Genomic DNA, 27,927 nt, shown 5'->3' on the forward strand with positions numbered 1-27,927 from the left:
GAGAAATTTTTACAACTTATTTCGCATCGGAGTACGATTGATCAGTCCGCGGTTGACAAAGCTACCTCTCCTCGGCCATCCTGTGAAGTTTTCCCTGCCGTTTTCTTGAGAACAGAAAAAGGCGTAGAAATGGCGGTGATGCGGGGTGGGGTGGGGGGCGAGGCAGACACGTTTGCAGGAGGAAGGTGATAATGAGGAGGAACGGGGGGAAAAACAGAGAGAAGGTGCGAAAGGACGGAGAGAGGAGAGACCCCGGGCAGCGAGGCGGCACCGAGAGACTGAAATACCTGAAATCTGTCTGGAAAGGGAGCGGGCGAGGACCTTCGGTAAGGTGAGCGGGGAGGAGGCCCGCCGCCACGGGAGAGATCGCGGAACAGGGAGACCACGGCGGCGTGTCCCCCCCGGTTGCCTGCGAGGCGAGAAAGAGACAGAGGGGCGCGCTCGCGATCAACCTCACTCCAACAGGGGCTGGGGCTCGAGACTCAGCCAGCGCCACGGCCTCCAGTTTACCCTGTGAGCTGCCTTCTCTCCTTTCTCCCAGCCCACTTTGGCCTGTCTGCCAAGGGGGGGCGGGGTGCAGAGGATGGGGGGGGGGGGGGGGGGGGGGGGGGGGAGAGCGCGCGAACAAGTCGGATTCTGAGAAAGAGCAAGAGAGCCCGGGAGCTTGGAGCTCGGGCTGGGACAGACACACAGGACCACTGGAAAGCGCTGTCCCTGCCACCACAAATGCACAGAGCCCTGGATGTGTTGAGTCATGTTTTTGGCAAGGTTTGCACTGCACTTGGAATATCTTTGAGGAGAACAACTCAGTCAGAGGCTACTCTCACTCGATCAGTGGGCCTTGCCCAATTAAGCAGTCAGCCAGAGGATGACAGACACCCACTCCAAAGCTCTTTCAGAAAACACGTTGCAACTCTTCCTCAGTGAGCACAGAAATACAGAGCGGGAAAATACACAGACAAGAAGAAATGATGAAAGCGCGCGGGGGGGGGTACTTACGTGATTTCTCGCGCCTCTGCCAAGAGCACTGCGAGATTCATTACGGCGAGACAACACACGATTAGGGATTTCAGATGGTTCTTGGGAAAAAAAAGGGGGGGGTTAAAACGCTCTCCCCAAGCGTGCTGCAAAGGCTTTTGTCAGGTTTTGGCATCGGTCCCAGGTAGAACATGCTTCATCCTCAGCAATCACTACACACGTCTTTGGCTGCTCTGCATCTGCCCTTGTTTTCATTTTGATTCGGCCCCGTTATTCAGAATGAAAAATAAAAACGCCACGTTCACTCTTATGTGCAGTGCACCCGCTTACGTACCTCGCTGGGATTTTTTTGTTTGTTTGTTTTGTTTCAAAAATCAGGAATCGAGGAATATTGGGATATCAATTCCCTCACCTCTCCCCTGTTCCTGTCAGCCATGTCACATGACCCTCAATTCACTAACACGTTTTCCACAGAAGAAAGAAGCCCTCAGACTCTGAACACCGTTTCTGTGTTTGTTGTAGAAATGTGGAAAGCGATAAGCTGTGTCAACACTCAAGAAAGGTAAAAAGAAAACAAAAAGAAAAGGTTCAGCTCCTGCCAGTGGCCACCAAGCAGTCAAATAAATCCAGCGCGGTGCTTTTGGTGAACGTAGAGGTCCTCGGGACTCCTGGACACGAGAGGGGAAGTGACCAAAAGATCCCGAGTCACTGTGCCCGATTTCACCTCTGCTCCTCCTCTCTGTGGACGCTGGCTGTGAGAGGGCGTGTCGCACGCACACAAGCCCTGCGATCCCGTCCTTCCTGTCCTCCTCTTCTCGCAGGCATTGTCCCAGGCAGCGCTCAGACTGACGTCACCCCCTCTCTCTCTCTTTTTTTAATTTATTCATTTATTTCGCCTCCCCCCCCCCCCCCCCCCCCCCCCCCCCCCCACCAAACTCTCCACCCTCCCCAGCGTAACTCCACCCTGAGAACAAACAAACAAACAAGAGAAAAGAACTCGTGTGACTTTTAGACATGTCTACAAATAAAAGTTGAGCAGAAAAAAAAATGAAGAAAATAGAAAAGGACAGAGTATTGCAGGAGCAGAGGACAGAGTATTGCAGGAGCTCTACCGATCTCACTCTCACTCTCTGACTCTCTCTCTCTCTCTCCTCTCTCTCTGTCTCTTCCTGCTTGCGAGCGGGGAGCCTGTAAAAGTTTCAGCTGTGATGGCTTCTGGGCCCAGCCTCCCTTGGCAGTGGTTCAAAAGAGCGCTTGCCTGTTTCAAAAAAGGGAGCAGGGCATGTCTGAAAGGCGCCCGGCGCACACCGCCCCTTGTTTTGCGAGTCTGGGGCAGTACCCACCACCAGGCATCTGTTCACCACAGCCCCCCAAGCCTCCACGAGACAGCAGCTTTTCCAAAGTTCGGGGAGGGAATGTAGGTCAGGCCCCGCGCCTGCTGAAAGCAGAGCCAAATAAGAGCACGATCTCGCGCGCAAGCCCGAGGGGGACGTCATCTGCTTCCTGGATGCCTCGCCTGCCGCTCCGGTGCGTGACCCACACCCACAAGGTCGCCTGCAGTTTGTTTTGGAGTTCATGTGAGGATTCTCAGGGCGTCGCCGTCACAGTTTTCGTCTCAGCGTGCCGTTCATGTGGCTTGGTAGCTGTTGGTGATTCTGGAAGTAAATTATTGTGGACCAGTTGTCTGTTACTTTTTTGTCCCCTTATACTCAGGATTTCATCTTGTTTCTTCCTGACACAGCATGCTCTCAGAAGCATGTCAAACGCTGCTCAAAGTCATGTTTCTTGCATGGATATCTTTCATCTTTCCACTTTCTTTTCCTCGGCTAATTTGCAGCACAGATGTTTATAACAAAGAGCACAGTGCATGAGAAATGAAATATATATATTTTTTTCCTCTCTGAAAAAAGTAAGTTAATTTGCAGTAGATTCAAACACTATGACTGTAGTGAGCAAATAATGGTATTAAAATATAACAGGAAAAAAAATATTTAAAAAAACAACAAGACCACCACTGATATTTGCTGTCAGTGTAACAGATTCTTCCTGATTGGGCAAAATTGCATTGTGACATCATCATAAATTGCCCAACTCTCTTTATCCACAACCTCAACCATTTGCTCAAAATGGAAGAGTGAGATGTTTCTGTGCTTTCCTCTAAGTGCCTATCAGTGATTGAATTACTTCTAATGACCGTCAGTGGGGAGCGGCGGGGAGCGAGTTCCCAGGTCCACTCATGAGTTCTCATTAGTATGACGGTTAGGGTGTTCCAGCGACGGCCGGGTCAGGCCATGGTCTTTGTGTCTCTCTTCCCCCTCGTGGCAGTCGACACGTTCTGAAATATGAGTCTGCTCCTCTGAACTGTACTGAATGTCCTCCTGTGAATGTGACAGATGTACACACCTTTCATTGAGATCCTCTCTCCCGAAATGCAGTTTTTGTGTCAATAGCCAGGCGAACCTGATCCACAACTGCTGCCCCCACCGCTTCCAGCAACAAGCCATATGTGTGTGTGTGCGTGTGTGTGTGTCTCAACACTAAGGATTTTCACTTTATTTTCACCCACCTTCAGCCTTCAACTGTGACATCACCGTTTTGAAAGTGAACTAAGAGATTAGCAACCTATTACTCTTTTCATTTTCTTATTGGTTAGAGCTAAAAAAAAAATACTCATAAAGTTTCCTGGGAGGATTTGATGAGTATTGCAAAATGAAATGGGAGAGGGACTGGTCTGACGCACTCAAGGTAGGGCTAATGCGCATCAGGTAGGTGGCTGTTGAGAGGCTTATTTTCAAATGCTGGGCTTTTCTAAATAAACAGTATCCCTGGGTTGATTGTTATTCTGCAGAGCAACCTGGTTTGCCTTTATGTACGGTATATGCAGTGAACCGAGGGACACGCGTGACTTCTACGCCAAGATCTGATAGAGGAGGTGCCACGACACACTCCACTGGGTCCCTGTGGGTGGTGACAGAGTGCATGCTCCCTGAGCCCAGGTCATCGGCATGAACATGTATTGGTACAGTCACACCCTCAGGCAGAGTCATGTCGGCACATAAGGCCCTGGCCTAGATAGCACAGGGAGGGGCTCACTCCATTAGCGGCAGCAGTGCGGCATAGTTGGCTTCTTGCTAGAAGCTTGCAGGTTCAAATCCAGGCAAGGGCATGACTGCTGAAACCTTGAGCAAAATATTTAACCTGAATTCCACCAGCAAAAACCCAACTTTAAATATGGACAAAAATATTAGGTTGTGAATTATGGCACCTGCTAAGTGAATGTAATGTTAGAGCACGGCAACACTCACACCCTTGATCCAGCTACCTGTGGAAGGAAGAACACCTTGACTTTCACAAAGAGTGCTATATCTGCAAAACTGAAAATGAGACCTGTCAGGGCTGACTGTGTGGCCATTCCCTTGAGGAAAATCATCACCTGTCTTTCAAACAGTGAACAGTGGGGGCAGGGAATGTGTGCAAGCAAAAGGTGAGGTTTATTTTTGCAGTGGAACGATTGCATTTTACTTTGTAACTGCCCTCAGTTCACTCTAAACCTTGTTAAAGACCGAAATGAGGTCAACTGTAGGAGCTATGCGCTTTTCATGAAAACAGACCAAATACAGAGAGCCTTCGTTACTTAGAGGCATACACCCCTTTGAACCAACAAATACAGTAGACTTGTTGTTTTGTTTGTTTAGATTGGATTTAAGTCAGCTGGACTGTTAAATCATTTTATGCCTCTTTTACTGTAGTATTTAAACTGGAAACCACAAACAGCCTATTCCCAATATTCTCGATGTCTATTATGAAATGTAATTTCCAACATCAGCTTATTGCTGATGATGCATAGTACATATGTGTAAATAATAAAAAAGAATGAATTTTTATGTTTTCCTTTGTATTGCTTTACCACTGAAGCCAGAATGCAGCATGTGGGGTGCTGCGCTGTAGCCTTACAGAGGTGGTAAGCATGCCAAAACTGACCCCCGCATTTGGTTGGACACTGCAGAGTGACCTCAATTGCTTGCATGGCGTTCTGCTTTGCAGATTACCATGTTTCCTCTTCAGATACAGACGGCCATTTGACAGTTAATTACTATGCATGCAGTTGGGGGGTTTGGCTGGGTGGGGGGTGGGGGGGGGGGGGTTGAGCAGTTGTCCACCGTGTGGGTTAGACAGCACAGGGAATGTGAGGGCTTAATCACCGCTGTGGCACCAGAGTTGTGGGACTCGCACGCTCCTCAGAGACCCTCCATTAGCTGCTGGCTGTGGGGCCTGCTATTGCAGAGAATGTAATTCAAGGGATAATTATAGCTTGCGGGAATATCAGTCCTTCTTTTTCAGAGCTTCAAAATGTCAACTCTACTCCTCTCCTCTTTTTCTCTCTCTTAACTTGCTAAAAGTCTTCCAGATTTTTTTTTTTCCCCTTCGTGAGACCCCCCCTGTTCTCGTAGTTTGAGGAATGTGCAATATTAGCCTTCTCTGGAGAATCTCAGATATAAGCCTGCAGCGTATGGGAGTCTTCGGTGAAAATGACAGCGTCAGCATTCAACCTGCATCCCACTCCTCTGGGTGGAGGTGCTTCGATAACCTCTCCGCGATTTCGCCATCCGTCTCCTTTCTGTTTGTTATGCTGAATATCACATGATAGCGCCTTGGGGAGGCTGCTCGACATACAAATTGAGTGCACCGAGGCCATCTTTTCTGAGAAATATGACTCCACGTCTCGAGGAAACCGAGGATCTTGATATTGAACTTAACTCATTAGTGGCCAATGGAGAAGGGCGGTGAGTTCTGTTTCTTGCTTTCTTGTGTGATTTTTTTGGCATGCCTTGCTTCAAGTAAGATTAATAAGTACCGCACATGGCAGCCATGCCCACCCCTCCCCCCCCTTTCACTTTTTTAGCATTACATTACATTTTAGCAGATACTCTTATTCATAGGTTACATTTTTTTTATGTGTTAGCCATAAATATTTACTGAGGCAATTCTGGGTTAAGTGCCTTTGCCCAAAGGTATAACAGCAGTGCCCCAGCGGGGAATTTGAACCAGCAACCTTTCATTTATAAGACCTGCTCATAACTACTATGCTACACTGCTGTCCACTGTATACTATACACTGCCGTCCAGTGTACATTGTACATTTCTTGTACAGTGAAAATACAGGTAAGAAAACTGGATGGGTTCAAAGAATGATCATTCATAACACTGAATAGTCTTGTCTTGAGAGCCCTAATCAGTTGTAGAACCCCTTAGGTGTCTCAGGCCCGTTTATGAAATTCGGGTGGTGTTGTCTCATGGTAGTGATGTTGGGAGAGATTTAAACTTGCCATACCATAATGGCTCTGGCTGTCCTGCAATGCTTTGACCTCCATGTTCCACATATGTATAAAATAATGAGAGAGTGAAAACATTTTTAAGGTAATTGGAGACCTCTTTTTTTGGGGAAAATAATACCTGTCTACACTGTTTCGAGAGAGAGCAGTAGGGAGATGCAGTGAATCAGCGCTCATCCCCTAGACTTCAGCCATCAGTCAATCACAGTGTCTTCCCTGAGTCAATAGCCTCTACTTATCATTGCCCCATTGCCCATTTCAGAAAGTGACAGAGAAAATCCCTGCGCTTGCAGAAAAATGCTGCTTCTTTTCCTTAACAAACTTGGTAATCAAAATGTCTTTTCTTGTAGAATATTTTGAAGAGCGTGAAGCTAACATGAAAATGGATACAGACTTGAACCTGAACCATAGTCAGGTATGTCTATCCACCTGAAAATGGATACACTCATACCTGACCATGAACATATAGGACGTAGGGTAAATAGCTGATCTAATTCTGGATGTGTGTGGGTTGGGTTTTTCCCCAAAAAGAAACCCCTTGATGAATCGTTTTCTATTCTCTAATTTTCTATTATTTGCTCACAGGGCGTCACCCCACCCACATAGGAGAAAATGCTCTGTTTGCTTTCTATGGACTGCAGAACATTTCTTGTCTGCTCTTTCGAAACACGGGCAAACCGCTTTCTTCATGTGTGCTTTTGAAACACAAGCAAGTCATTTTCCTTATGTTTGCTCTTTTCTTTGCCCCTGAAGGGTCTTTAGTCTACAATGTGTCCAACCAATCAGATAGAATCAGCGCCCCACCCACCCATTACAGTTTAAAAGGAGCCGCCATGAACAGCTTAGTTATTTTAAATGTTCACTGAAACTCCACATTTTGTTGAAAGAGGTGGGGGTATGTCTCCATGAGTCTCACAAAAGCATGAAGAGCATTTACACTGACAATGAGAGATAAGCTTAAACCACAGCAATAATGTCACACGGTTTTATGGTCATACCGTCATTTGGCTATGAGGGTCTCACGTTCATATGATCAGTTGGCCGTAACGGTCATACAGGCTGTTGGCTCTGTGCTAGTGGTCTGAGATCAGCGTTTTCTGAGATTGCATTCTCCACACAGCTGGTTTGGTAGGGAACACCACATCGGTTGTTTTGTTGCACTACAACAAATAGTCCACATATCTGCGGGAAAGGGAGTTTCAGATGCACAGGGGGCCTTTGTTTTGATCCACGAGGTGGCTTATTTTGAATGGAAAAGCCTTGTGCCATTGTTCCTGTTTGTATGCAGCCACACACAGCAGTGCCTCCGGGGGGGTGGCCGGATATAATCCCCATTTTCCTGTTTTGTCTCTATTGTTCCTGCTTTCCTGTATGATTCTCTGCGGTGTACAGGGCACTGGGTTCATGTCCTCATAGAGGTTCTGAAGGCAATAGTGGATTAATGCGCTGAGAACAGTGGTGACAGAAAAGTGTCACCGCTCTGTCATGCAATGGCAGGTTACCGCAATGTAACCACCACCTTTGTGAACCTGACACACTTTTCTAACCTCTGTGCTAGGGCACCTTGGCTTTTTTTCATGGAAAAACAGGGGAAGACAATTGTTTCCTGGGATATACCAGGAAATTTATAGATCAGCCTTGCAAAGGCCATCTGCTTTGTGTCTGCTTAGTTTATCCAACAAAACATTGTCCCAGGGTGTCAACTTCTTATTAACAAGTTTCAGGAAACTTTAAAGCTCATTTGAAACATCTACTGCTATATATAAACACAAGGTAACAATGACTGAGAAAACCAGTGATAATCTTCCAATTACTATGGGTACACTTCAGAGAAGTTTTCTTTTTCCATTTTTTTTTTAGAAAAATAAAGGTAAAAAGAGCAGTAGGTTCGGTACTAATGTATTATTGCTGCTAGTCTTTTATAGTTTATTAATAATTTTTCACCTTTTACCAATAAAGTTATATGGAATAGCTATCTTTCTATTTTTCTCTTTCTTTATATATATATATATATATATATATATATATATATATATATATATATATATAGATATATATGTATATCAAAGTCTATTTTAGTGAATAAAACAAACAAAAAACTGAACAGACCCTGGCCAGGAGCTGTGATTGCAATTGCAGTGATGGCCTCTTCGCCCTCTTGTGGTAAAATGTTGTTACTGCTATTACTTTCGTGAGGAGCCACTCGGCAGAGAGAAAGACAGTGATGTGTATGGAGAGTTTCTACAGCTGCTTCCTCCAGTCACAGCTTACAACGACAGAATGTTCAATGCAAAGACGTTTTCTGTTTGCATCAAAACGGCAGCTATATAATAACCCAGAACACCATATCCCCAATCTATAAAAAAGACATGTTGAAGGCACACAGCAAAGGAAAAAAGCAGCTGTCTCCCTGGTGAAGTGGAAATGGACGCTATCTCTTTAAGACCGCGAGTCCCTCTCCCCGAGCAGCAAGTTCATTGGCCTTCCTTAGGCCCTCTGCCAAATGCTGTGTCGCTGTCAAGGGTTTGCAGAAATGCCAGCAAAACTATTAGTCTCGACTCTCTCTCCCAATCAGGGACATGGTCACTGCATCTCGACTCTCTCAGCCAATCGGGGTGCTGCTCCATGTGTCCTGGCAGCTCTGGGGAGGAGGAACGGGTAGTCTGGCTCTGTCCCCTGAGCGGGTGGGGCTGGACTCTGGCAGGATGATGGTAAGGGTGTGGCCCGCGGGTGGGGGGGGGGGGGGGTGTTGGGGGAGGGTGGCTGGGAGTGGAAGCTGAAGTTGCAACATTCCTGCGATTAGTTTGGGGCTGTCCCTCCACTAGCTGCACGGTCTCCCCTTCCAGGTCTTCATCAGTTCATTAACTCTGCAAGTTCTCCTTCGAATGAACTCACTAAGCCACTTTGAGAGAAACATATATTTATTTACAAGCAGATAACAATATTTTAAACATACTGATTTCTATGCAATTAATATGTGAATGCCACAAGAGTGAATAAGGAAAGTGAAATGAGGAATGAAGTTTCTTTATTTGGACCAATAGGTTTCAATTCACAAACATTTTTCATTTTGCTTGCATCTCCCCTTACAGACACACAGAGTAACTATTTTCATTTTTCTTTTTCCAAGGTAAAATTCTAGATAATAAATAGAAGATAAACAGACCATGGAATCATGTATGGGTCTGTTGTGCATTTCTGTTCATCTTGTGGTCACACACACACACACACACACACACACACACACACACACACACACACACACACACACACACACACACGTGTGAAATCATAGCTACCTGTATAAAAACAATGTAAGATTGTTTTTTTTTTTGTACATGAAATACATTCTTACAAAAACCATCAGGACAAGTTAACATGCATAGACTAGGTTACTGGGAACATGCATTTAATTATTTTGAACACAGACACAAGAGCTTGAATAAAAAATATTTGAATGAATTATCTCCAAAAAATGAAAGCATGTCAAAAGCAGGGAAAATATACACTGTGTAACAAAAAAAATCACCCCCTTCCCAAAAAATTAATCTTCCAAAATAAATGTACAGTAGGTTATTAGAGTATACTGCATGCTGAACAAATACTTAGCTCACAGTGGAAAGGATAGCAGTTTTGGTTGCAATTTTAGTTCTCAGTTCTGGACTGCATACTTTGGGAAAATAGGATATCTGCAAAAGTTATCATCCCTCTCAAAAGAGGCAACTAGTTATTTTGGCCTTTCTGTTACATTGCAACTCCCATCATTCCTTGCACGCCCCAAAAAATCACAAGAGCAGAATCAGCCAGCAAAAAGTGGGCGCTGACTGGCTGCCAAGGAGATTTTGCAAGAAAGACGATAGGAAAGATGTGATGATGGCTGCTTTGTTCATAATAGTAAAGACAGGGACTGAGAACAGGGCATTTTCAATGTAGTAAGACAAGCCCTTGAAAGGCTGATCTCTGTCTCACTGACCAGTATTCTCCCAAATTAGTTTGCTTAAACCCTTACAGATAAACACAAAGTGGCACTAAAGGAACTGTGACAGGAATGGACACCATTCCATTCCATTTTAGTTACGCCTCTGAATCTCTGATGCTATTGTTTGTGATAGTAATCAATACAGAACCCTTCATAATGACCCCCACCTCTGATTTCAGCAGCAGTATTTATCATTAACAGAACCCAACAGCGTACACTGACCTCTTGTCCACTGGAACCCCTTGCCAAGATCTTTTGGACTGAATCAGACTAATTGAGTCAATCTGCAGTTTGACATACCCCCTCTTAATCAGTGCAGCATTGGACATTTTGGTAGATTTTGAATTGTTGTATGAAGGGATATACATAAATTGCTTTATGACATCTTACACATGTCAGTGTCATGCTTTCGATTTTTGCTCAAATTCATGTTTTCCTGTCCAAAGCATAAAATAGACTCTGCAACATACAGTACAACAATCTGTCAGCTGAAACTTATAGGATGCATTCGGCTGCAATCTGTGGTTTTGTGACCTGCACGTGTGCAGGTTTGATAGCTTGATGATCAGTGCAAGGCACTGTATCACCCAGCTACATGTAAATTAATTAATGCAACTCAAACTCACTTATCACAAATGATGAACATTGAGTGGGTCAGTTGTGCTCTTATATTTTATATACTATTTAGATTTGTTTAGTGTATTTTTTGTCTTCTTCTGCCACCTACTGGTCAATATAATTATTGCAGCCACACCTGGAAATTCTTACTCCCAATGTAGTTTGCTAGTTTGTTTTACATACATCTATAGCAATCATGACGTATTAATATGAGTTTCACAGAAAGGTTCTATTGGACACCAGACTCACATTGTTATGTTTAAATATGATCTATTCAGTAATCTGTATGCCATCTTGAACATTCTAGAATTTGTTAAGAGTTTTGTTGGACATGAAGCACAAACCACAATTAGAATTATTTTCTGTTAGAATAAGACGATTCAGCCAGCAAAAAAATAAAATAAAATAAAAACAAACACTGTCATCTAGAAAGTCTAAAATTTAGGGAGACTACAGCATTATACATTTGTACCGGGCAAAGTGACAGGTGTTGGAAAGCTGACAGAATACAGGGAGTCCTAAGTCGCTGTCTGCTAACTTAATTGTGTGTGGGGAGGGTGACATGTTAGGGATTAAACAGAATGGAATCAGACCCTTGAGGTCATTTGTTTTATCCAGTCACAGCTGATGCATCAAGGGCGTCAGTTGGTTTTGAAAAGTGCTGGGGACAACAACGGGTTTGACATGTTCACACCATTTTAAAGTGGTGGGGACGAAGTGGGCCATGACAAAAAGTGGTGGGGACATGTCCCCAGCATCCCCAGCGTAAATGACGCCTATGCTCAGCATTGCTGTTACCCTATGGCATGTGTTTGCTGTGCATGTAAGTTACACATACTTAACCCTATGTAAGGATTTGTCAATTATCTTTGTCACCATTTTAAAAGTCTTCATCAGTTTTTAAGCAGTTACACATTGCCAAGTGCTTGGAGCTGATTTTATTTTCTGTGAAATATTTAACTCAACCAAAATTGTACGAAATCAGCTGTTTTGCTTTGTCTAACACTGTCAGCAACTTTGCCCCGCCTTCTGCTATATCATGAGTGTTCTGGACCACATTGGCCAGCATGCAAGGGTAGCAGACTCGGCGCCAGGAAAAAATACAGAGGGGTGCAATTGCAATCAATGAGGGGGTACAAGAAGTCGTAAATACTATGTAAGCATCGGGTTATAAGGAGACAACTGGGGGTGCACTGAGGGCTGGCTGGGCCCCCATAGCACCTGGCCTGATGGGTAGTGGTGGAGCTGAGTTTCTCACCTTCTTTGCAAAGCAGAAACAGTGATACATGTTACAAAAACTCAGGTATGGGTGACTGCACCCCTTCCATGAAAGATTGTAGGTCTAAAGTTGAGTAGGACTGGCTACTGATGGCTGGGGGGAGGAGCTGGTGGTCTGTCTGAGTGTCTGTTTTTTTTGTATTTTTTTTGTGGGGTGGGGTGGGGGGGGTTGCTGTCACACTGATGGCGATCCTATTAGGAGCGTGGGATTAGGCTCCTGTAAGCTGTCACGCTGGGCTGGTAGGAGCTGCCTCTTCTCTCTACAGGCGGTTAAAGAGGAGACAGAACGGGAATCTCTTTCTCTACCTTGCGACTGACCCTCCGGCTCCAGGGACCAAAACCCTCTCCTCATCTGTCTAAAGGCTTGGAGAACATTGCGTAACATACAGGTAACGCACCGAGCTCTGTGCGTGTCACTCAGAAGCCTTCATGAGCCTGTGCACATGTGAGTGTGTGTGTATGTGCATGTTTCATGTTTGCGTTTGGCAGTCTGTGCATGCATACACACACGTGTGTGTGTGTGTGTGTGTGTCTATAGGCTATGTACTTTTCTGGATGCAGACTGCGCATGGAATTATTGGCCGTGTTTGTTCCAGCTGGGAGTGTATTGAAAGGTGTGCTTTTGAGGACAAACACATGGTGCACTCTCATCAAGTTCTCTCCTTCTCAGATGACTGGCATCTCCAGTCTGTGTTCCTCCAACCTACCTGGGCAAACAGATACACATGCTTTCCTTTGTCATTTTGCATTTACACTTTTACATTTAAAGGCCAGTGTGTATAATGTGACAGCTTCATTTGGACTGTTTATTTCTTAATGCACTGGCATGGATAATCAGATTTGCAGTGTTGGCTTGTTTATCTCAGGGTTTCTGCATTGATTTTCTGTGCTGTGTTACGTTTTCTGATTGGAAGGCTTTGTGTTCAGTCAACTGGTATCCAAAAGAACATGAAGTAAATTCTATTTACATTTACATTTACATTTATTCATTTAGCAGACGCTTTTATCCAAAGCGACGTACAAAAGTGCATATAGCATATATACAGGCACAGGCACAAGGGCAAGATGTGTACATGTCATACAAAGCAGATAGTGCTGAAGCTGAGCACAAGGATATTTAAAAAGAGACCTGTCAGAATTACCATGAATCTGCATCAACAAGGTGCCTCTTACTGTGGTTAAATCTGAGACTCTGCTTTTGTTTAATTATCCTCTCAAGTATGTAATCAATCGAGGTTACTGTAATTTAAATTTTAAATTACAGTGACCTAATGCAAAAAAATGCAGTTGTATATATGTAACAAACTCTTTCAGAGGCTCCTCTGGTAGGATTCCTGCTTATGTTCTGGAGAAAAGAGTTGGTATTGCTCCTGTGATTGGAGGGAGCAGTTCACTGGGATGTTTTGCACAGTGTCAGAACTCATGTTGGAGAATTCCAAGAGGCTTCCATTTCATTGTTGGCTCTTTGGGTTTTTGCTCCAGGATCCCCATGCCATTACAGAAGGAAATCCTGAAGGAAGTCTGGACTTCAGACAAGTGAGTCTCTCTGAATATTACTTTTTTATGTATCTTTTTTCCTTCCTAAGCTCCAGAGGTACACACAGCAATTGGAACAGGTTACAAACAGTGACAGTCGCTGTGGATAAGAGCGTCTGCTAAAATGCGTGTCGTGACATTCACTTTAAGATAAAATATGGACACTAAGCAGGGCCCCTGAGCTTCAACTGCATAAAAGTGGTAAATTCCAAAATATCTTTATCCTCCTCACATGAAGAAATAATATCTTGCCAATAACCCATGGCCACTAGATATAGGTGACATATAGCTGGGCAGTTAGCTTTTCTAAAGTCAACTGTAAACTGTGTTGACGTGCAATGATTGCCATTTGCTTTGAAAACATACCCCAGACAGGCAGTGGTGGCCATCCTTATATCTACAGCATTGAGTGCGTGTGCATGTGTACGACACCACATCTCCTGCCTAAAGGAGACCACACTCTCCTCTCACAGTGGTTATAAATACTGTAGTCTGCGTAAGCCGACGGCAGCTAAAACCCCTACGTGTCAAAGGAAAGTTCCACCGCCATTACATATGGCTGTTGGGCACACTCACGGCAGACACCTTACAATGAGCATTAGAGCTGTCGGATAGCCACCATCTGTCTTGCAGAGTGGGATGTGGCTGCTGTAACACATTGAGTTAGGGTTCTGAAATCCAATCACTGTCACTGATCGAGTACAGCCATTTCTGTTGATGTAATTTTACGACCTGACAATGGTTGTAAAATACAGACTCACATTTATTCCAGATAAACATATTACAGTCTCATTTCAAAGGGGCCATCTTATGAAGGTTTCATAGAATATGTTTCATCAGGATTTATAGCAATATTTCCAAATGGTGTGTTTCCTTTTACCATTAACTCACAGCTATCATCATATCAAATGTTCCTCATATATTTTCTGCAATTTGAATGTTTCATGTTTAACTCATAATATGGGATTATATTCTTCATCCATGACATATCACATAAACGTTGTACATTGGTGCTGGTACACTGAAATGGTACATACAAAAAATGAGAGGAGGTGTTTCCTCAAATGTTTTTATTATTTTTTCTTAGTATGCAAGATGACTCCACCCCACAGAAGCTGCAGGTATGTTTTTTGGGTGATCTTTTCTTAAAGAGGCAAGGTGATCAGGGTGCACATGTGTGTCTGTTTGTATGAATCACAATGAAGCCACACAATAAGTCACACAATTGAACACAACAGTTAACTACAGACAGGGGTTGCTGACACACACATGTTGACTTCACCACTGCAGTGGCATGTATTGCTGCTAAAGATGTGCTTGTATTTGACAACAAGATATTAACAGAACTCCTCTGCTGCGTGCACATGCAGGCACACATACCCACCTACACACACACACACACACACACACACACACACACACACACACGCACACGCACACACACACATACACATACACATACACACACACACACACGCACTCACACACGAAAATACACATAGAAACACCTGCATATACAGTATGCAGACACAAATACATGCGCAGACACAAATATTCTCACACACACATAGTGGTTTGGTACAGTCTGTCCACGTGTCTCTCTACGCCAGATGGGCTTACAGAGAAAAATCCTATTAGCACTTCAACTTTCTGCTGATGGGGACTCATTGAGCAAAGCTTTCGCCACTCTTTCTGATTGCCCACATCGGTCTTGCTTCCTTGCTTGTTCTTATTGGTGCATTTTGCTTCACTTGAGTTCCAAGCGGAACTGATTCATCCATTTAGCAGATGTCCTTGGCCTGACTATGTCTACAGAAAAGGTAACATTTGGGGGAGCTATTGGTCACTTCCACCTCTGAACTGTTCCAGTAGTGATGTGATTGTATGTATGAGTGGTACTCAAACTAGTAGTGATAGCTTAAAAGGATTTTTCTGTTAGCATTTTAAGAATGCATTTTAACTGCATTTATTTTGGAAGATGTGTGAGCATTGCCGTGTAGCACTTGGAGGTATAAGACTCTGAGCTGATTCATTGATTCCTTTTTCCACAATGTCTTCACTCTTTTCCTTAAGCTTAGCATTTAATTGCTGTGCACTTTAGGCTTTTAGTTTTCCTCAGGGTCTCTTCTTTCTTTCATATGTGCTTTAACATACCTGATGAATATGAATATTGTGTTGTGGAAGTGATCCAGTATCAACCCTACACAGCTGACACAAGCCATTCACGCAATGTTGCTGTAATTTTGAAGCAACATTGTGGAATGCCCCATGTTTGCAGTTTACAGATTGCATTTTGTACATGGATTTACTTGTTCCAAGCTGTACTGAAATGTGACAAGGGCACCGCATTCTGAATTATTAAGGGTTAGCCATACAGTATCATTACATATCTGTATAGATATAGATATACAGATCTAATTTGTACTTAAAATTTGTTAGTCCAGAAAATGTTAAGATGCGAAGATGTGAAGATCTGAAAACAAATCCCACTTTGTCTGGCCGACTATTGAAACTTGGTCATGCAGCATTTCTAATATGGTATCCCTGTGTGGCTTTTGCTTGTGTACTCTGCCTCACTTGTAAGTCGCTTTGGATAAAAGTGTCTGCGAAATGAATAAATGTAAATGTAGACAAGTAACCAGCATTCTCTAAAGCATTTTGTACAAAGATGTCTGATAGCAGCCTGGACTCTGACATGACACAGCCATAGCTATGATGTAATAACACGTGTCTTTCCATGCACCCATAATCTACTTGATGGCATTAAATTCAACATCATGGGCATGGTCATATTTGCCATGACTTACCTTCTTATGCAAGGAAGAAATGTGCATGAATCAGTTTTAAAACCCATAGTACATTTGATACTTAATGATGAAACTAAAAAAATTGCACTGTAGCTGTTTTTTTGTATGCATGCTCCTTGGCTTTTCAGTTAAAAATCAAAGATGAGGTAAACTGGATTTAGACCACTTGTGATGGCTGCAACAAGTATTTGTTTCCTTGCCATAGTTTTAAAGAAACAGCAATTGACTATTGTCATGCACTTTATTTAACTGCATGCAAAATTAATGACAGAAAACTAAAATACTTCCATGAGCAATGCCAAATTGTTTTCTGCCTTTTTTGTTTATTCACATAGAATACGTCCAACACATCCTTGCTTTGCAAATCAGTTCCCACACCGAGCTTGTAGCTACAGTGCTAGCCTGATCGACTTTAACAGGAGGCACAAGGCTACGGCATTTCTTATCCTGAATAGCCTTGCTACATTTCATATCCGCTGATGAACATTTTCACAGGCCCTTTGCTTAACAAAAATCTCAGTCCACACATGGGCCAACTGCTCATTCCTAGGCAGCACATGATTCATCATGTCCAAGAAGACAATATGCGCATTTCTTTCTTTGGAGCGGTGCCAAATGGAGGCGGGGCCATCCACCAGAGTTGACTGCATCAGCTCAAAGAGAGACGAAGATAAAGGAGCCACAGGAAACCGTCCTTTCAAAGAGTATGAGGTCTCTAAGAGGACCATGGCGATGCAATAGTGGGGAACATTAATCAGAGCTGGCTGAGGACCTTTCCCCTCCCGGTGAGCAGTGACAGGGATGTCTCCCGGTGAAACCAATTCATAACTAGAGTCCGTCAGACTGACCCACCCTTATCTGCCTGGGCAGGGATTGTCTGAGGTGAGGCTATAAATAGAAACACAAGAAGGCCCCTTAATTGGATTATGCGTGCCATCCCTTCCAAAGTGCCGGGAAATCACAGTGACCTCATTTTTTGTTTTCCTTCTTGTTAGGAGGAAAGATGTTTTGTTTTAATTTTTTTATCAGTTAGTCTTTCCATAAGACTTAACCTCAGCATTTGGCCCAATAATGACCATGTTGCATGCAACATTCTGACAGCTCACAAGGAAGGCCAATGAAGGTGAAAAATGACAGTGTTTTCAACTGTCATCTGTTTGACAGGTTGACCTCATCATGGTGCCAGGACATCTCTAGATTTAAATTTACCAAGACATCTTTCTGGTGAAATATTTGAAGAGGGGATTTATTTATATGTGCAAATGTTTTAAATCATTTTGTAGTTGTGTTGATTTACAATGAACCATTTACATGTGTATTGTGTCTGTAAAAATATAGGTCAGCCAGTAACAGCATTAGTTGAAAAAGATTAACATTATTTTTATTATACTAACATTATCCTGCAACACTACGCTCAAATCATCTAAAGTTGATGATTTATTAAGGCTGTTAGTTGATCAAAAAATAAGATTTTCTTTCACGATGATCAATAGATGCGTGTTCTAATCATAGGTATTTCTAAACTTTAATTCATAATTTTTATTTTCATTTTTAAAGGTAGCCATACTAGCACAGTGGTATTCAAACTGAGGGGGGTTGAGGGAGTTACAGGGGGTCATGATGTGTGCTGTATTTCATGAATGATTTTGTAATTGTGCATGAAAAAATAATGACATAAAGTATGACAAATGAAGAATCTGATGACTTATAAGTTCACTATAGTAACACTTGTGAATGGTGACCTTTCCTTCCTTTACCTTGCTACCAGCTACCTCCCCTTAACAGAATCAGGTCAAGGTGGCAATTCCTTTAACTGCAGTCGACAGACAAACCCCTGTAGAGGTGTGCAGCTAAGATTGCTATCTCTGATTCACTCAGCCTCATGGAGGTAAATTGCAGACTTTTGACAGTATAAACTTAGACAGTACAGTATATAGCATATCTCCAGTAAAACACTCCAGCAGGAGCAGCTTTTCTTTCCTTTATAAGCCCAGACTCCCTTTGTATGGGCTAAGTAACCTATACCCTGCTTCCACACCAATAAACATGCACAACACAACAGCAAGGGGTAGGAGCAGGGGACAGTGGCCAGATATAGGGGGCTTAATTAGGGTCCCTTCAATTATACTGGCTCTGTGCATATATGCAGTGTTACATTACATTACATTACATTACTTCATTTAGTAGATGCTCGCACTTAGAGCTACTTACAAATAAGTGCATCAAATGTACTCAAAATGTATTCAAAAATGGACTGTCAATTGAAGTTTACATTAATTCGCTCCTTTTTGCCGTCTTGTTGTTTGTTAATTCTGTGTAGAATATGTGTAGAAAATAATGTGTCACTTTTTACAATGAACAAGATAATAACTCCAGTGATTAGTTTGAAGAGGTAAATCACCGGAGATGGAAGGCATATACTACCACATGGTATGGGTACAATAATCTAGTTAGTGGTGGCCAAAATCCAGAAACCTTTACAACATTTTGCATAAAATATTCCTGAATTTTGTCATGGAACTATGAATTTGTCCATAACCTCATCTCTGTATCTGTCTGTGGTTGTTCAATAACAGTGAAATAATATCCTGTAAACTGATTTAATGAATTTCATCAATTTGCCATTGTTTCAACTGGGCATGAAATTAATGTTACTTTTGTTATAATATGCAGAACAATTTGAGATTTTTGGCCTTGAATTATTGCATGGAAGGACCAATCTTCTCACAAGAACCACCAAATGAGTGAGGTGGTTGCCCATGATCTGTTTGTCCATAGTTCTTTACATGAGCTTCCATTTCCAGCCCTGGGGTTACAGTAGTTACACCTTCAATAATACATATGTGATTGCAGGTTGATGGTAATGTGTCTGGTCAGACTTGGCTGTCAGTTTAGTGTGAGAAAAGGAGGGCAAGGTTGCAGTCACGCAGTGGCTATTAACGCTTGTAAATGGGTCACCCCTCATTCGCACACATATACACACACACACTCACAACAACAGTCTCAAATGAGTACCAGTGACACTTGTATAACGTGGCATCAAACGTAGATCCCAACTTGGTATATCCAGCTGAACACTTTCCATTGGCCTCATTCAACACCTGAATGCCTTACTTTTCAGTCAGATAATAATTGTAATCTATCATGTACATGGTGTTTGATTTTAGATAAACAATACACTATAGTGTATCTATGATTAAGTAATTATTGCAGGCCATTAAAACGTACACATGCAGTAGCCATGTAGACAAAATGTATTTACATTACATGCATTTAGCAGGTGCTCTTATCCAGAACGATTTCCATCACAACAGAACATAAGTGTATCCATTCAATTTAAACAAGCAACAGTGTCAGACCAGGCTCACAATTAAGTTTGCTACAGTTTGCCATTTAAAGGACTGCTAGATCATTAGGATGCTAGTGACTGATGCTCTGACAGATTTTTAGTTTCACATACTCTAGTAGTACAGGTATTTTTCGTTGTTTGTTTTGGCAAAAGGGGTAAATTATTGTGTATGTTTGATATTCTGCTTTTGGCCTGAATGAACATAACCTATCTGAACAGGTTTTAAATACTCTGTCACAAAGTTATTAGCTATTGTTAGTTAATTTCTCATAAGAAAGCATTGGCCATATAGGCAGTGACCATTTAACATGAGAAACTAATATTGGAATGAAAGCAGAGAATTGTCTCTCTTTTTTGTCTTTATCAGTGTTCTGTTGCACTATTGGGAGAACAGAACTCAGTGTTGAAAAGATCAGTGGGAATAACTGGCAGCGTGGCAGAATAAACAGCTGTAGCAGACTAACACTCACTGACAGATGAATCTGATGGGTTGCCTGTGGTCTATGCAAGACAGATGTAGGGGGGGTCACATGACACCCTTTGGGGAGCAGTTAGGGGAACAGGGAGCTATCAGGGAGAGAGGATGGGGAAAGATGGAGTGGAAGATATACTACATAACTTTTTATTCATTTCAAACATACGTCTACTACAACTGCTTTTGCTAATCTCACTACTCTCCCAATACATATTGTATTTGAAGTTTGAAAGAAGTGTTGCTTTTAATAATGAAGAGGAATGGAGAAAAATATATGTTGTTGTTAGACAATATTTCCTTTTAACACTGTATCCATCAGATTCACACATATTACATTTGAATTGCATTCATTTCAACCTGTCCTTTTGCCTTTATATCCTTGCTTTCCCCTTCTGCTGAATACTGAATTGGTGAGTTACTGAATCTTAATGCATCCTTTAATGTTTCTCAGTGTTTCCTTTTTCTGTCTGAGACCATCTTTCAAATGCAAAATGAAAAATACACAATGAATATATACTGAATGTAGAATATCGCAAACCTCATGAAATAATGATAAAATTCATCCTTTTATACGTTGGCTTACTGCTAAGACTCTCAAAGCAAAGTTTAAGTTGGTGAGATAATTCAACCCAGTCACCACGAAGCTGTAGTATCATCCTACATGCATTGAAAGAAGCATCCATTTTACCCCAGGAAGCTCCCATGCTCATCATGAGAAATTTCTGTGGTAGAAAATCTTGAGTGCTCTAACTGACTAACTGTGTTACCCTGTGAGTGTGATTCTGTGTCTGTAACTGTGATTATTTGTCTCTGTAATGCTTTGACTGCAATTCTGTGAATCTGTGACTGACTCTGTGACTCAGTGGTTCTGTGACTTTGTGGAGTCTCTGACGCTGTGACTCTGACAGGATGGACATGCTAGAAACCCAAGAAGAAGAAGCAGGACCCAGTCCAGACTAACGGTTCTGATGCCAAGCCCAAAAAGACCAAGGCCAAAAAGAGCGAAGATCTGTCTGAAGACGAGGAGAGCACGCCTACACAGAGTATGGGCTGAACCTCACCCATCGGCAGCACACTGCATCACACTTTACAGTATCAGTCTTCCACTGTACCCACTGATACTACTGACCCTTTTGATACTGCTGTACCCACAGATACTAGTGCCCCCTCTAATACTGCTGTACCCATGGATACTACGGTGTCTTTTGATATTAATATTCTCACAGATGCCATGCTGTTTTTTGTATCCTACAATGTATTTAAATTCCCACTTAATGTGTCTTTCACAAATAATTAATGGTCTACTGCCAGAAAATGACACAACCTTCAGCAGAAAATGTAATGTTACAACATTTTCTGAAAATATACTGATCTTGACCAGTATATTTAAAATCTTTAACATGGTTCCAGACTGACTGAATAAAATGTTTTTGGCCCTCCTGCAGTGTTTTTAGCAAATGTTGCTGTACTAGCCACCCAACCATGCTTTTACGCAAGGTATTGTGAGTGTTTTTAAGTGCTATAGTGTAACCCCACTGGGTTTGTCTTTTGATGCCTCTCTGAAAAGATGGGAAGAAAGTGAAGAAAAAGAAACCAGAGAAGGAAAAGGAAGACCTGTCAGATAAGACTGAGCCAAAGAAGAAGACCAAAAGTGCACCTAAGAAGAAGAAGAGTAAGGGTTGCATCTCAACAGAGTATTGGTTCAAAGGGCTGAAGAGGCCCAAAAGATGATTCTAAGAACTGCAGTAGATTCACTCAGTCAATAGCCTTGTTCAGGGTACATTGCCCATTTACACAGATGGATGCCGTGCTAACAGACTACAGCAATGTCCCATGTGGGATTCAAACCTGCGATATTCCAATTACAATACAGTATATAATGTTTCTGTTACACAAATCCAATCATCAGTGGTAAAATTCTGCATCCATGTTACCACAGAGCACACCACCACAGGCCCATATCACTAGCCACTGTGACACACATCACATTGTATACTGACCCTTGTTCAGCTGCAGTGCCTTGGTCTTGTACAGACTTGCTGTCTTAATTGTTCTAACTCCTTTAGAGGCAGAATTTAAACACAGCTTTCCTTTTAACTGGATCAGGCTCAGATGATGAGGATGATGATGATGACGATGAGGATGACACCCCCCAAAAGAAAACGAAGAAAAAGACCACAAAGGAAAGCACAGCGGCAGATGCCAAGGAAAAGAAGTCAAAAGCCAAAGGTCAGTCTGAACAATCTCCCAGACTATTTGCAAGAGCCACTTCTGTACACCAGCCCTGCTGGTGTCACGTTGCATATTCTGTGTTGGTTGAGTATCTGCAGTATTCAGGGATGGGGAGAGGTTCCCACTAAGCATGTGACACCCTCACAGCTTCACTGTAACATTTCAGCAACACAATGATGATGGCCAAATGGAACAGAATGTTGACATAACATTATGTGGTAGCTCGTTTAGAGCCTTTGACCCACAGTGGTATATTTTATTTCAATTGTATAACCTTAATTCCTTCTTTGCAATCCAGCCAAAAAATGCACAGGGTAATTGTTCATTTGTTTAGCAGATGGTCTAAAAGGGTGTTTTTAAAGACTTTTCTACTTAATTCAAGTACCTACATTTAAGTAATTTCAATCTGTAATTTCCAAATCATTGTCAATGGTCAAGATGATAACTGACTTTATAAACATACTATTGACTGCAGTGCAGTGATTAAAATGCAGTTCCTTTCACAGCAGACATGATTTCCTTTTAGTTTCATCTTAATGTAAAACATTATAATGACACCTGTACTGTCTGTTCCTTTCACCCTCCTGTCATACATTTTGTTCATCAATATCAGATGGCAGATTCATTGTTAGAGCTGTAGGACACATTGACACTCTGGCAGTGCCAGAAAAAAAGACAAACAACCAGATACTCGTCAGAATCTGAGTGCTAAGTGTTTTTACTCTCGACTATCGTGACAGCCAAACATGTTTTTTCTGTTTGTGAGTTAAGAGGATTATCCTGAAGATTTCATTGTACAATGAGAAGCAAGGGGAAGCCTAGTTAAATAATCTAGCACACAAGATTTTGGGAGCTGAGATTAGACCCATGGATCTTCACAAAGGTAAAAATAAATGCCTCAGGGACTTGTCACAAGTTACTAGAAGGTACTTTTCCTGGGAGTCCAGCATGCTTCACTTAGACTGTTTAGAATTGGGTTTGGGTTATAGAGCAGGAAAAAAAAAAACAAAAGAGGTTTTACTCACTTAATTATTACTATGTACCACAAATTGTCCAATGTTCACCCATCTCAAATTCACTCTTTGCTACACCTTGTTGAAATTTCAAAATCTTGACATGCTGTCTGAACTGCTTAAATCATAAAATAATTGTGTTACTCACCTCTTCATGTATAATGTGCACTCTTCTCTGATTGGTACAGCTGTGTCACATGGTGCAAACATGAATCTAAGAAGAGTGTGGTTCATGTGTGAAAACAAATGCAACATGACCAAAACGGTCACTGTAGCAAAGGGTGAGAGAAGTCACCTCAGCTGGCCTCAAACCCAGGTCTACAGGGTGTTAAACCTGCAGCTTGGCCACAATGCCAAAGAGGCAGGCTCGTTAGTATGTCAGTCAGAGCGCATACTCAACCGTAGTGACAGCACTCTGTCACAGTCACATCTTGTAGTTTTCAGGATTTCTTTGCTTCTGTGCTGTTTGTCTCTTGTTTAGAAGACAAAAGTGAATCATCAGATGGTAAAGGAAAATCATCCAAAACCAAAAAAAGTGAGCCAGCTGCCATGTTCATGATAAACGGGGAGAAGCCAGAGAAGAGCAAGAAGAAGGGTGAGACTCTGTTCATTCTGGTATTCTTCTTTAACAGTGTTTATATGTGTTACCTTAAAAACACCTATGGTGGCTCTGTGAGAGCCAAAACCCGAAAGAAAAATGGTTGATTTGACTTTTGGATAAGTCTTGTAAAGGCCATTAACATTGTGTAGCATGTTCAATGTTCAGTTTTTTCTGGGAAAATCACATTAAACTGAAAGTAATTTAAACTTGTAAAGTGCAAATTGGATATAAGAAGGAAGTATTTCTTCTTATTTCTTTGTATTTCTTCCTGTAATCACTTTTTCTCTGAAACGTCCCAGTTTTAGTTGACACAAGAGAATTATTTAAAGGTTAGAAATAGAAGGTACAACAGAGACCATTAGTCTAACACGGGCCTTGGGGTCAACTGTGTGGGACAGCCTCCAAATCTGACAGTGATGACAGCGAACCAGAGTCCAAGACCGGCAAGACGAAGAAGAAGGCCAATGCCAACCCAGCCTCCATGTTCCAAGCATCAACAGATAAGGAAAAGGACAAGGATAAAGACAAGGATAAGGATAAAGACAAGGACAAAGATAAAGACAAAGACAAGGACAAGGACAAAAAGGGGAAGAAGAAAGGTGAGTCTTGTCACACTGAGGTATTTTTAGGGAAAATGGATTCAGGAACTTTAAGAGAATCTAGTGTGAGTGACAGTTCTCCTCACTCAATCCTTTCCTTTCAGGGTCCTCAAAAGCTGAGGAGAGTGAGGAGGATGACTCAGAGGTGACACAGAAGAAGAAGAAGGGAAAAGGGAAGAAGGGAAAGAAGGTAGGTTGATGTGGTATGGCAGGAAATTGCAGCTCAGACTGGACTGGAGCCTTATACCTGAGTCGCTTAGCCTAGACTAGGACAGGCAAAGTCTGCACCACTGAAGCTCATACCTGACTGGTGTTTTGGGTAATACTGGCAATATTTATTTATTAAACAGTCAATGAAATGAAATGAAAGTTAACTAAATAAGCTTTCGTTGCAAGAATCTGAAAAACAATAAATTGACATTGAAGTCCAGGACAAAATTAAATATGATTAGGCTGACTAGAGGCCCGGTATGCTAAAATAATGATTAACTATTTTTATATCTCATCTTTACCTTCAGTGATATAATGAACCATTATCAACATTTATTTAGTCTATACACCACAGCCACTATGACATTTTTCTTTGCATGAAGCCAATAACCAACAGAGCTGTGCCAGGCCAAAAAATACCTTTTTGATTTGCTCTTGTGGGATATCTTGCAAATGGCATGGAGATACTGACCTGCATGATGTGTCTCTAGGAGGAGAGGCCCCCATCACCCGTAATCGAGTTTGACAACCTGGAGCAGTTCGTGCTGCAGCCAGCGCCACAAGGCGTTACGGTGAAGTGTAGAGTTACCAGGGACAAGAGGGGCATGGACCGCGGCCTCTATCCCACCTACTACCTACATCTGGACAATGAGAAGAAGGTGAGGGGTGAGCGATGTGAAGCTAATAGCTGTCATGTATTTTTGCATTTCATAATGGATTACATGTCAAATAATTTTTAAAAATGATTTCCATAATTCATATTGGGTGGTTTGTGTCAGTCTTTTCCTATGAAAGAACACTTTTTTATGTGTGGCTTCCATTTGTTACATTTTTTGTCTTAATTTAAAAACCACTATATATTTATGGGACATCATTACTGGCTTTTTTGTGCAGATTTCTGTCATCTTCTGAGCATTGAAAATGGAGCATATGGAGTTTTAAACAGTATTTAATTTGAGAAAGCATTGTCAGGGAATTGAGGATAGATTTAAATGAGGGATGGTGATGAAGGTCAGCAGGTCTTCTCAGCTCTCCAGACTCACAGATGTTCCTCTGTCTGCCCAGGTCTTCCTGCTGGCTGGGAGGAAGAGGAAAAAGAGCACAACCTCCAATTATCTGATTTCTGTAGATCCCACAGACTTGTCTAGGGGTGGTGAGAACTTTATTGGGAAGTTAAGGTAAAGCACACAGTGAATACGGTCTGACTTTTGGACAGCCCATATTCTATAAAGAAACATTGTTGATTTGTAAAGGCTTGTTCATTGTGTCTGCTTGTTTTCCAGGTCAAATTTGATGGGGACCAAGTTCACGGTTTACGACAATGCACTCCACCCTGACAGAGCACTTCCTGACATGTCAAACGCCCGGCAGGAGCTTGCTGCCATCATTTACGTAAGTCATCAGCCACGCCCCCACAGGTGCACAGCAAGCGGAGATTTCATGCTTCAATCAGATGTTGCCTGTAAGTGCTGATGTAGGACCAATTTTGCTGTTTATCTTATGGTTGAGGTTGAAGATTTTGTGGTTGGGTTACCTGCTCCTAGATGTGCACTTCCAGCCAACTTCTGCCTCTACCAGATTTCACCCAGTGGACTCTGCCCTCAGACCTCAGCACTCACTCTGGCAAATTCCTTTCAGGAGACAAACGTCCTGGGCATGAAAGGCCCCCGGCGCATGACAGTGATCATACCGGGGATGAACGAGGACTGTGAACGAGTGCCGATTCGACCTCGAAGCGTAAGCAGAACACCTACAGCCCTAGCTTTGTCCTATGAGCTGTTTTGCTTTTGTATACCAATTACACTGGACCCAGCAGCGAGCCCTCTGACCCTCTTATCATTTAGTGTGGCACTGCCACCCTGTGCTCCAATGGAGTATAGCAGGCGGACACAAGCACTTGCTTTAGGCATACTGGTCTAACAGCCATCTAACTATGAGAAGGTATTTAATTTAACTTAGCACGGAAGCTACATTAAGGTCTAATTTGAATTTATTGAATTGCGTAGCAGATACCTTTACCTAGTAATTGGTATTTTCACCTGATGTGGGTCTCTTTCATAAAGCATGGTTCCAGGTTTGTTAAAATAAATGCCTTGAAAAATTCAGGCAAAGTACATAGGTCATAGGTCAAGCCTTAATAATATAGTACTAAAAGGTTATCAAAGGTAAACATAAACTTGAATTGTCTCTTTTCAATGTGTCAAATGTAACAAAGACTGAACATTGATGTGCTTTTCGCTCACACTCTCTCTCACACTCTCAGGAGAACGATGGCCTCCTGATCCGCTTTCAAAACAGACACATGGAGAACCTGATCGAGCTTCGCAATAAGACACCCGTGTGGAATGAGGAGACGGCGTCCCACGTGCTCAACTTCGCGGGACGGGTCACCCAGGCCTCCATCAAGAACTTCCAGATCATCCATAGCCAAGACCGTGAGTGCAGCACCTGTCCTAACACCAGTGTCCCTATGTTGTTATTACATAATTCATATCAGGGCTACTCATCTCTGAGTTTGGAGGCCCCTGTGTCAACAGGCATTCATGCCAACGAAGCAATTAAAACTCATACAAATCTCATACAATTGTTGATAATCTTCAGTGGACCAATTCAGCCCCACTCCTTTTTCCTGAGAATGCTTGTAGTGTAAAGAGGTTTGATGCCCTACAGAACCAAATTTGAGGAGCCACAGTTCCTCTTCTCATTTATTGTACAGGTAGATAATTGGTAAGAGTTAATTCTGTGGGCTGCCACTAATGTCTGTTCTCTGCTCTCCCCTTCACAGAGGACTACATTGTGATGCAGTTTGGGAGAGTGGCAGACGATGCCTTCACGTTAGACTACAACTATCCCCTGTGCGCAGTGCAAGCCTTCGCTATCGCCTTGTCAAGCTTTGATGGCAAAATAGCTTGCGAATAA

The 27,927-nt window shown here is 42.4% G+C and overlaps 1 protein-coding gene across 1 annotated transcript; it reads left to right on the forward strand.

Moving 5' to 3' along the window:
* The first annotated feature begins 191 nt into the window (after positions 1-191).
* LOC118778977 (tubby-related protein 1-like) lies at positions 192-27,927 on the forward strand. The gene is made up of 14 exons (XM_036530780.1): positions 192-331; positions 8,887-9,022; positions 21,276-21,396; positions 21,921-22,025; positions 22,460-22,582; positions 24,080-24,193; positions 24,598-24,798; positions 24,903-24,988; positions 25,500-25,667; positions 26,074-26,186; positions 26,292-26,400; positions 26,647-26,745; positions 27,272-27,443; positions 27,794-27,927. Exons 1-14 carry the CDS (start codon positions 192-194, stop codon positions 27,925-27,927), a joined length of 1,821 nt encoding a protein of 606 aa, XP_036386673.1.

The sequence above is a fragment of the Megalops cyprinoides genome, chromosome 6 (assembly GCF_013368585.1).
Source record: "Megalops cyprinoides isolate fMegCyp1 chromosome 6, fMegCyp1.pri, whole genome shotgun sequence".
NCBI classification, from domain to species: domain Eukaryota; kingdom Metazoa; phylum Chordata; class Actinopteri; order Elopiformes; family Megalopidae; genus Megalops; species Megalops cyprinoides.

What these genes read in the sequence shown, in the direction of transcription:
- LOC118778977 (XM_036530780.1), top strand. Translation starts at nt 192, where the DNA reads ATGAGGAGGAACGGGGGGAAAAACAGAGAGAAGGTGCGAAAGGACGGA. An exon ending in AGAGAAGAGCAAGAAGAAGG is followed by an intron (nt 24,194 to 24,597) that starts GTGAGACTCTGT and finishes TGTGTGGGACAG; the next exon opens with CCTCCAAATCTGACAGTGAT. An exon ending in AGCTTGCTGCCATCATTTAC is followed by an intron (nt 26,401 to 26,646) that starts GTAAGTCATCAG and finishes AATTCCTTTCAG; the next exon opens with GAGACAAACGTCCTGGGCAT.